At 42.3% G+C, this 11,085-nt stretch overlaps 1 protein-coding gene across 1 annotated transcript in view; it reads left to right on the forward strand.

The window, feature by feature from the left end:
- Window positions 1-6,434, forward strand: part of LOC109473945 (glutamate receptor ionotropic, delta-2-like) — a 46,849-nt gene extending 40,415 nt beyond the window's left edge. The window contains exons 11-18 of the mRNA XM_019774130.1: window positions 698-880; window positions 1,490-1,648; window positions 2,314-2,476; window positions 3,311-3,485; window positions 3,860-4,005; window positions 4,170-4,326; window positions 5,433-5,679; window positions 6,090-6,434. Of these exons, the coding sequence (XP_019629689.1) occupies window positions 698-880; window positions 1,490-1,648; window positions 2,314-2,476; window positions 3,311-3,485; window positions 3,860-4,005; window positions 4,170-4,326; window positions 5,433-5,679; window positions 6,090-6,434 (1,575 nt within the window). The remainder of the gene's footprint in view (window positions 1-697; window positions 881-1,489; window positions 1,649-2,313; window positions 2,477-3,310; window positions 3,486-3,859; window positions 4,006-4,169; window positions 4,327-5,432; window positions 5,680-6,089) is intronic.
- Window positions 6,435-11,085: the final 4,651 nt, after the last annotated feature.

An 11,085-nucleotide genomic window follows, 5' to 3' on the forward strand; every position in this document is an offset into this window, starting at 1 on the left:
CCAGGCCGGGCCCGGCCGGGCTGTTTGTATGAACGAAAAATCAACAATTCTTATCAGGAATATACACAAATTGTACTTATGATTATCTTTTAAACTTTTTTTGTGCTCTGTTGTCTTTTGTACCATACTTTTCGTTCCATAAGACTGCCCGGCCGGGCCCCGGTTTGGAAATGTGACCTCAGCATAACCTGTGTTCCATCTAATTAACGACAGCATGCATAAATTAACGATCATTAGATGGAGCAATCAAAGCTGATCCAGTATTAAAGAATGAATTTAATGGAAAGACGTAAATAATGACCAGCCCATATCCATCACTCATCGTCTTTAAGTAAACTCAAGGCAAATTGCTTTTCCAATAAGAACTTATCAGCTGGCTTTGAATCAGTGAAAAACATGGCCATTCGCTTAATAGTAACACGGTTTTCCTAGATCCTCAGATTATCATGAAACTTCATCTGTGTTGGTAGTAATCATAGTAGATAATTAATGACCAATCACTTCACAACGTGATCTCGCGAGAATCACGGTGAATAAAATCTGGTGTTTGTAAACCGTGATTCTCGCGAGATCACGTTGTGAAGTGATTGGTCAATAATTATCCTGATGAAGGCGACAGTGGTCGCTGAAATTTGATCCCTGTACAATTGTGTTTTGGAATAAAGTTCAACCTTTTACTACGATTTTCCTTTTACAGGAAGAACCGTTTGTGTTCAAGACGGATGAGAACGTGTACACTGGATTCTGCATCCAGCTTTTAAAGGAGCTCTCCGCCATGTTGGATTTCGACTATCTAATCTACGAGGGGCCTGATGGGAAATATGGTAGCCTCCAGGAAGATGGAAACTGGGACGGGTTGATGAAGAACGTTATTGAAGATGTGAGTCAGGATGATATCCATAAAAACTGCACCTTTATTTCAAGTTTTAGATCTTCTACGTAACGACCCTTGCCAAAGTTATGTCCCTTGGCTTTTTTCTTTCTCTAATGGTACCAAATCAAATAAAAATTACTGTCACGGAGAACCTATCATGTAACTGTCCAAAAATGTGGTATAAGCACGTGGGAAACTTTGGGGCTTTAATTACTAGTTGTACACAGGGTACACAGCAACCGTTTTATACATAGTATAGTGTACCTAAAGGCGCGGTCACATTTCCCAACCCGGGGCCCGGCCGGGCAGTCGTTTGGAACGAAAATTATGATATAAGACAGCATAACACAAAAAAAGTTTTAGAAAATTAACCATGAGCACTATTTGTGTATGCTCTTAATACAAGTTGTTTATTTTTCGTTCACGCAAACAACCCGGCCGGGCCCCGGCTTGGAAATGTGACCATGCCCTAAAATAAGACGGGTTTAATGGGGATATAACCATAGAAAGCCAGCCAGCAGAAAATACATATCCGTCATGACTTTCTTTGTTGTCTTCATGCCTTACCCTCTTGTAACAACGAAAATGCAGCAGATGTTTTGAATCTTGTTTCAGGAGGCAGACCTAGCTCTGGGCGCTATTCCAGTCACGCCAGACCGGGAAAAGACATTAGACTTCACCAGGCAGTTCATGGAGGCTTCCATCGGTATTCTGGTCAGACAGCGAGCAAAGAAGGCCGACTGGTTAACGATTGTCAAACCGTTTCATCTGAAGGTATATTGCATGTCTCCGTATGTCTCGGTAAACTGATTGTTGTACATTGTCTGTGAAAAAAAATCGGTATCGATAGTTGTAACTTTGTTATCTAAGCATATACTATGGTGAAGATGGCTTAATTTGCAGTCTTCTCCTCCTTTGTACTTCTGTATAGAAGTTTCAACTATCCGGGACACATCACTGGTTAATCGACGCATCGAAGCACTTGATTACGGGATGATTGCATTAGACTTGTCTTTATACAATATTGAAAAACTTGTCAACTATGAATCGATTTCTGCCCGTGAACCTGGCCAGGCGTGCGGCATTAATTGGCATGACTCAGCCAGCGTTTTGATCACCGACAGATGATAAATGATATGCCATGAAATTTTATCCGATGTTATGAAAATTTCAATATTCAATTTCCTCTCCTGTATATAGAATATGACTAAGTAGAAAGTCGATTCCAAGACTCAATAATGTCACGACTTGATGTTCCGTGCAGTTCATTGATGCAGGAATATCCTATTCTATTTTCATAACTTTATAAATGACCAAGTTCTGTAATGATGATATCAGCGTGCATGTGAAAATGTTGCAAGAGGAAAAGTTGACCATAAGTTCTTTTTTGGAATATTGGGTTTAACTTTTTTTTATATTTATGACATTTTTTCCTGTAGGTATGGCTGTGTACGATCGCTGGATTCGCAGTGGTTAGTTTTGCCTTGTTTCTGTTGCATCGAGCTGGAGCCAGCGAAGATGGAGAAAAAATCGTCAAGGACACAACCGAACCAAACCTGGAGGACACGGTTTGGTTTGTGTACGGCACTTCGGTCAGACAAGGTAAGGCTCTTCGTATGTATGTGGAGATATGCAGTGATCTTCTCTTCTAGACTCCACAGTAAAGCCTCGGTCACAACCCGCACGTGCTTTTTGTCCGTACGTTTTATGGGAGGCTACGTCTGCTACGTTTTTTCTGAAAACGTGGGGAAAGGAGTGGCATCGACGCACGTCACTTGCACGTTGCACAAAGTGTTAGAGTGTGATCTGCACGCCAAGTCTGGCCGTGAGCGGTTGCGTGCATCTTACGTTGCGAAAGTGGTGAGTTGTACGTGCTTACAACGTACGATCTCTGTGCGATTGCAACTTTACCGTAAGGAGGCCGAACTCACACGTGGTTCTTCCGCACGGCACGTACGGGGCACGCGCGTCGCTCGTACTCGCACGCACGGGTGGTGAATCCGCAGACCGGCGTGTCTGCGTGCTCCCAAATCCGTAGGATTCCGTACGGAGGTGGTACTCACCACGCACGGATGCCCTACGTTTGCCCACGTTTTTGCACGTAGACAGCACGCAGAAGCACGTACGGCGGGTTGTGACCGTAGCTTAAGAAGTACATATTGTCATTGTAATACGACGTGATCGTTAACATGTGTGAACCAACACTTAATCCTCAATTTACCGAAAATAGTTTCATCAGGTTGGTAAACTTTAAGAGATAGGGGAATTCTTTTTACACAACCAAAGAGTCTTACCTCGCTGAGGTGAGACTCTTTGGTTGTGTAAAAAGAATTCCCCTATCCCTCAATTTACCAGTATTCATTCGTTGTAAGAAGACCCCCCCCCCCAAAAAAAAATAATGAGCCAGACTCAGGTCTACTTTTTACTCTGTTACAGGCGGAGGGATATCTCTGAGGCGACTTTCCACTCGGATCCTGACGGGCGTATGGTGGCTGTTTGTCCTGATTGTTCTCTCATCTTACACCGCAAACCTGGCCGCCTATCTCACCGTCACCAGGCTGCAAACTCCCATCACATCAGTACAGGACCTGTTATCCTTCGGTTCCTACTCGTAAGAAATGGCCCACGTCTGTTTGAGATCTGTATATGCCAGTTTCGTTCTATCGACAATCTCTGTAAATCGTTGTTCTCTCGCGTAATTTTAAACTGTTATTTGAAAGTCGACTTTCTGAACTTATGCTGAGGTCACATTTCCAAACCGGGCCCGTTCGGGCAGTCTTATGGACCGATAAGTAGTATATAAAAGAAAACAAAGCATAAAAAAGTGAAAAAAAAAGAACAATGGGAACTATTTGCGTATATAATAGATATAAGTTGTTGATTTTTCGTCCCGGTCTAGAAATGTGACCTAAGCATTAGCACATAGTTGGCAAATAGCCACGAATAGCATGATAACGTAAAGATGATGCTCTTTATGCCCATCAGCTTTAGCGCACTAGAGCGCAGCAGTGCAGGCCAGTTTCTGTCCGGGTCTGACGCGCCTGTACACCGGCATGTGTGGTCACACCTTGTCAGAAGAAACAGCAGTCGTGTGAAAGAGACTACAGAAGAAGTCCAACGGGTCAAAGAAGGTTGGTGTCCCGCCATCCATCTCGACACGTTCAGTGTATGTCAGTATCACTATTCAACTTTCATCTTTCATCATCTGCCGCTATCTGTGCTACAAGCACAACCTGACACGGGCAACGTTACGCTTGTTCTCCGTTGTAATAATCATTTCTCCCTTCCATTTTAGGGTCACATGGTTTGGTAGGAGACATCGCTGTCATTAAGTATTTAGCAGACAGGGACCCTAGCTGCCAACTGTCTGTGGTCGACATCACAACGCACAACTATGGCTACGGTCTGGCTTTTAAAAACGGTTCACAGTTCACCGAGGTGTTCTCTTTAGCGTGAGTATCCTTCCTTGCCTTCAATCTGCTTCACTAGATTCAATCTCTAACACCCAACACTAATCGTAAACACATAGTAAAACTCCTAAATGAGTAATGTATTGTCTTTTATCATGTATATATGTAGAGATCATGCAAATATGACTTTTTTGTGGAGATCGCAATTCAATTTTATGTATAAATTCTGAGCTAGAAGGATATTTTGTATTTTAATAGTTGTTAAGGTGGACACTGATGTAAGGAAACATGCAATTCAGCCTCCGGGCTGCAAAATGTTTTTAATCAATAAACCAGTCATCATAATCAAGTACAGTCAATAAATTATATTAAAATTAGCAGATGACTTTAGATGATTTTAGGCCTTGTTGACACAGTGTTGCGTCAGGTCAAAACTACGTGTATGCAAGCATTGTCCCCTCTTGTGTATTCGACAAGTGTTTTTACTTTGAATATACCGTGCATATCACCTACCAACACAGATGGGCTCCTAAGTCTTAGACTAGACGGTTGTGAATTCCTTTTGCACCCCGCAGCGCGGTAAATCCGTTACTGAAAGGATCATGAGAAAGGTTTTCTGAAAGAAGGGCTGGGTAACTGAGCACGAAATTAAAGACACAAAGTTCATGAAACATTGATAGAAAGAAATATAGGCTGTCTAGCAGAATGTTAAGAAATCTTAAGAGTGGTCTTGAGTCCCTTTAGACTCCCCTCTGCGCTGCAGAGTACTGCACAAAAGCACAATAAATACTTAAGTTAAGGGGAAAACATTCGGGGGTTAGTCGCGAGGTTTGGACATGTAAGTCAGCCGAACATCAGTCAACCATTCGGGGGTAAGTCAGCAAATTTGACCCAATCCATGTGGCCTGAATCTGATCAGACTGTTCCCAACCGTCAGCCGAACGTGGACGGCTTGTGTTAGGATCCGCGGAGGCCAGGTCGGATGAAGGTCCTGAATGAGTGACCCACACGCACAATCAGCCGTGACAGCTTTGTTTTCCTCAACAGACTTTGGAAAACTTTGATTATCCTAAAAAGCCCTCCAAGTCAGTAGCCATTTGAAGGCCGTGCGTCTGAAGTCCCTTGTTCCTCGTTTCCCATCTCTGCAGAATCCTAAAACTCCAAGACAGTGGCAGAATGGATGAGCTCAGACAGAAGTGGTGGCCGGGAAGAAGCGGTAATTGTCCTCTTCACGGCAGTCTTCTAAACAGCGAGACAGCAGAGCTCGACCTGGAGACCTTTGCCGCCGTCTTCTGCATACTGATATTTGGTTTAGTGCTGGCCTGCACCACGTCACTGCTTGAAGTGCTTTGCCGGAGAAGTCGACGTCGCGCGGAGATGTCCAAAGGAAAAGAGGTGACTATTGATTCTTCTTTTCCGCTAAACACATCTGCACTTTTCCGCTCCGGTACATCGCACAGAATCTTCCAGCTGACGAGTTACTCCACAAAAATCAATGTGCAAAAGAGTGCATAATTGGTTACCTATACTTGATGGACAATCATTATGATGACTATCTTGTATCCTTATTCATTTTCCATGGAAACCCCGTGCCCTTACACTGATGGCATAGAACGAAATATAGAAAGACTGAAATGATTGCAGTCACAGGCTGTTGAAACAACTCTCCAAAACACAGTCCACCATCATCATTCATGTGCCTAGCTTTAACGGTGTAACTTGGTGAGATCCAAGGGCTGATAAAAGAGGGTGTCTATTGGCACTTTCTTAAAACAGCTTTCAATTTCTTTCCTCTCGTTCCTCAGGCCAGACTGAATGGTGAATTACAGATGGGTAAGATCAGCAGTAAGACGAAGACGTCACCCGGGGTCTCTGTCCACAGGGAAGACAACGGCGAGATCCACATCCACGTCTCCCCGCCGGAACAGTTCCCTCCCCCGCCTCCAACACCGTTTCACCTGGCGAGAACCTACTGTGAGTGCTGCGGCGACACGAAGAAAAACAAAGACAGTCCCGCGAGGAGGAAGTATTGTTTCTGCTCCAGCCTCGATCAAGAAGAGGGTATCTGGACCACGGGATCAACAGCTACGTCAGTAGATTCAACTACAGACACTGTACAGAATCCGGCCGATTTTACTACAAAGTTATAACTTTATTACAGAGGACAGATTTTATAATACAAATCTGCTATTACAATATCATATGTCCACGAAAGTACTGGTGGCTATGCTTCCATTTACACAGTCAGTGTCCAATATTCAGTCAGATTTGCCGGTGAGTTAATTTTAGGTGAAGGGTGGCTGGTGATATTCTCATTCTCATTCTCGAGGCCACATTATTATTAAGGCCTTGTTAATAAAGCCATCAGTAATTGCACAGATAAAGATTATAGAATTTTTATACTGGGACTACTAATATAGTTTCCTTGTTTAACTACAAAACTCGACATGATGAAGACAATAATGTATCAATGAGAAATAATAAAGCAATATATCATTTGTTAGATGCGATCTTATTACTGCTCGTTCCCAACTGCAATTTTGTTTTTTTCTTTCGGGGGCATTGTTTGAAGAATCATCTTTGAAGCAACGATTGGGTGAAGAATTGTGGATGTAAGTGTTTGACAGTTTTATCAGAAATAATGTTTCATGTTGGATCTTATTCAGAAGGCGTGTGATAAAAGGGCTGTACCCAGATTGAGTGCCACAAAACTAGCTCATGAAACTTCATCAGAACCGCGTTAAACACGGTCCGTTAAACGGCAATGTGCTCCTCGGTCGGTCCGTATGGAATAGTGGTGATTAGTACGACAGAAGATGAAAGGAGGAAGAAATGTTTCATATTCTCGTAACAGCTGCAGATAATGGTCATGAATGAAGTGGAGAGATCACCGGTCACTTTTTTTAAAGCGGAGTACTTCTTAACAGACTTTTACAGAGAAAATTATACTCTGGATGCTACGTATACCCTTCGACGGACAGACTTCTGGACAAAAAGGGATATTCTCGACTTTTAAATCTTGGCCCATTGACGGTGCAGTCAGACATGGTGATATAGCTACCATTCCGTGAACGCGAATTTTTGTACGGTGGTGTCGAGTTTCAAATTTTTCCTTTTCATCTTTTGTGTGGGGATGTGGACTCTCGCTTCATCAATTTGACTGTTTGTTCTTTCTTTTATTCTTGGTTAGTGTTTTGCATTGTTTAGTAATATTGGTTTTATTCGTATAAGTGGTGGCATTAACATAAGTTACCTAACTTGAGGCCGTCGTCACTTTGTCCTGTACCCTTATTTTGTTAATTGTATGCTGAAAAAAAATTCCGCCATTTTGATCCTGTGTAGGACTGTTCTTGTACCAGGTGTTGAGGAGTTGAAGGTCCTTATTATCATCAAAATAGAACAATGCCCATGTTATTCTTTTTAAAGACATCATAGAGTGTTTCAATTAGCGACATACTGGCGTTCTGGTATGAATTAGTCACCCCATACCAGCTCTCATCAGCACTCAAAATAATTTTGATCAATTGACAAAACGGCGAGGCAAGCTGGTTAACGCAAAGCACTTGACTGATGAGTGTGGTGGACCGAACAGCGGTTTGCTATTGACTACAATATCCGCACGACAACGATTTTCACTCTTCCTGGAACCGTCAGTGTGTAAGGCCACAGCAAGTAATTTTTATGGATGACATCCTCCGCAGACTCAGATTTGACTCAGTCATTGTACAAATGGTTTTGATTCGTCGGGAACATCACATATACACAGCCAGTATCACATATCACTGCATCAAGTAAGAAACAAAACATTAAATCAGAGCCTATTGTTGTCATCTCGAGCTCTCTTCATAGTTATCTGACATCCACGTTCCGGCATGGCAATAGACATCTTTGCCGATTTTCGGCATGTTGACCACTGTCAGAGGGCAACAAAATTTCTTTTTTTTCCCCAAATCAGGCGAAAATTAAAACGCGCGCTGATGTCATCAATAAAAATTACTTGCTGTGGCCTAACTAAAATTACAAAGTAGTGGTATCACCCAGGAAATTCATTTCCATTGCATTCACGTCGTTCGTCCCCGGAGCTTGTAACAACCTGTCATCGAACACAGGAAGGTACACATTATCTTAAAAGGGCTTAGAGTGATGACATCGGGACCTTTTATCAAGGGCACCTCTTAGGCAGACCATTAAATATAATCTCAAGGTATTTCTGAGTGTTTTGTTGGCCTTGTAAGTAGCAGCAAAAGATGCTGCCGCTGTGATAAAGTTCAGGACCATGTTGGGTAGATGCGACATTTAAACAGGGTAGTGACGTGAGAACCGTAGATCGGTTTGGTAAAAATTAACTGGATCATATATAGTAAAAGGTTGAACTTTATTCCAACACACAATTGTACAGGGATCAAATTTTCAGCGACCACTGTCGCCTTCATCAGGATAATTAATGACCAATCACTTCACAACGTGATCTCGCGAGAATTACGGTTTACAAACACGTGACCTTATTCACACGAGATTTTACTGATACGTGACGTAAGCAATTGATGAAGGCGACAGTGGTCGCTGAAAATTTGATCCCTGTACAATGGTGTGTTGGAATAAAGTTTACTTATTATTTACTTTTCATGATAATCTGGATCAAATATAGATATAGTGTTCGCAGGAAAACAGTTACATATCACTTAAGTTACATATAACACACGCACACACACACACACACACACACACACACACACACACACACACACACACACACACACACACACACGTATATACACATGTATAAACTATACTGATGGTTTTGAAGTCATTTACACGAAGTAAGTTAGCGAAGTTAAAAGCACTATGAAGCAGTATTGACAAAAAGATGTATTCCCATGGGGAATCTGAGAGCGTCTGTCTCATTTTTGAGTTTCCTGACCTGAAACAAGTTGAAGAATCTCCGAGTTAAGTACCGTGGCAGGGGTTAGAAATGCACCGATCGTTACAACATGTTCACTCCCCTCCCCCTGATAGCACTCCACCTTAGGTCATTTCCAAGTTAACCACTCCAAGTCCCGGTGGAGATGATATCGTCTTCTTTCCATTTAGCTCTTAATCCTGATGGATAGGCTGTCCAGGGGTGGCAGACAGCGGCCCAGGGTACGGCTCATCCTCCGACCCTTGGGGTCTACGATTGGATTGAATCTTCAATCACCCTTTGATCAAGGTGGAATGAGGGCAGGAGAGAATCTTTCTCACATCCAAGAATCGGAGGTATCCGTAAACGGGAAACATTTTCTACTTCGAATTCAGAATTTTTAAGGAATGATTCAACCATCTAAATGTCATTACCCTCCCCTTAACATTTAAGAGAGAGCAGAGTTAGTAGAATATTCCTCCATCAATGACGATTTTGAAAAGGTAAGAGAAACAGAGTTGAGACGAACATTGGACGTAAAAAATTTGGAGGTGTATCTTTCTTACCTTTTCAAAATCGTCACTGATTGAGGAATATTCTACTAACTGTGATTTCCTCTTCAAGATAAGCGATAGATGAAATGCCCTTTCAAGTCATTTGCAGCCTAACATCTGGCACATCTTTGAGGATGGGAGAAGACATGTTTGCAGAGTTGTCTGAGTGCGGTGATTTGTTAGCTCTGTATGATTAATGACTGAACCCTTGTAGATGCCTCCCCTCTCGGAAACTCGTAGACTCACTGGCAACCGTCTGTAGTAATCATTACTCATTCACACATTAACAAGACCACATCAATCAAGCGATTTCTTTCTTATCTCTGACGATGTTTCGACATCCCATGGCAAATATCAATTGCACATTAATGACGTTCAAAATAGGTGCATTAAAAGAATATAAGCCGTGCAGGGGCGATCTGTCCCAAAGAAACTAATGCAACGTTAAGATAAGCAGATCCGCTTGTGCTGACTCCGGGCCTACATGTAGATGATTGCGGTATGGTAAGATAATTCCGTGTTTTAGACTGTAAGCCTTGCCAACTGATGACAAATCACAGTAATGGCATTGAATCTATGAATTTACAATCCGTAAATTGCGTGGATGCTTTTAAACCCAACGGAAAATCTCACTGATGCTAAAAATTGGTCGTTAGTCATCGTACAGACGTCTCCTCCAGCGGGTGCACCGAAACACAAGTACACATTACACTAGTCTAAAATAGCAGGAAAATGTGAAACTGGAAACCAAGGCAGCCCACACTGGTATAAAATGGCGGGAAAATGTGACACTATAATTCTGCACTCGTAAAATCATCTTTGGCTTCTTTGAAAATGTCTGCAAATGGCGGAAAAATATGACACACAATTCTGCGCTCGCATAATCACACGGCTTCTCTAAAAACGTTTGCAAATCTCACTGTCCCTATAGCTGGTTTTAATAACAAGTACATGGACGTCTCAAAGAGCGACACGGTATAGTGAGAATGCGTGTTGGCGATGTAAGGACACACCAAGCTGAAGATACGTACCCGTATGCCGACTATTTGGGCTCAGAAGGACTGGCAACGACTTAGAAATATTTGTTGGATCAACTACAAAGGCAGAGCGTGAGAAACATATTGTAAATCTTGTATTTTTTGACACCATAATGTGGCGACCAGGAAAGCAAATTGTAGTCGTTAGCATGTTACTTTATGTCTAATGTATGTATAGTATGGTTTACTATATTCTTTCTAGGTATTGCATTAGAGGGAGTAGGTGTATTTTTCGAGGCACTTACAACTACCAGAATGATTTATTTTAACATTTAGCCAAAGATCGTATTTGCCAAAACGTAGCGGTAGG

This window comes from Branchiostoma belcheri, unplaced genomic scaffold (assembly GCF_001625305.1).
Source record: "Branchiostoma belcheri isolate BF01 breed outbred unplaced genomic scaffold, Haploidv18h27 scaffold101, whole genome shotgun sequence".
Lineage (NCBI taxonomy): Eukaryota > Metazoa > Chordata > Leptocardii > Amphioxiformes > Branchiostomatidae > Branchiostoma > Branchiostoma belcheri.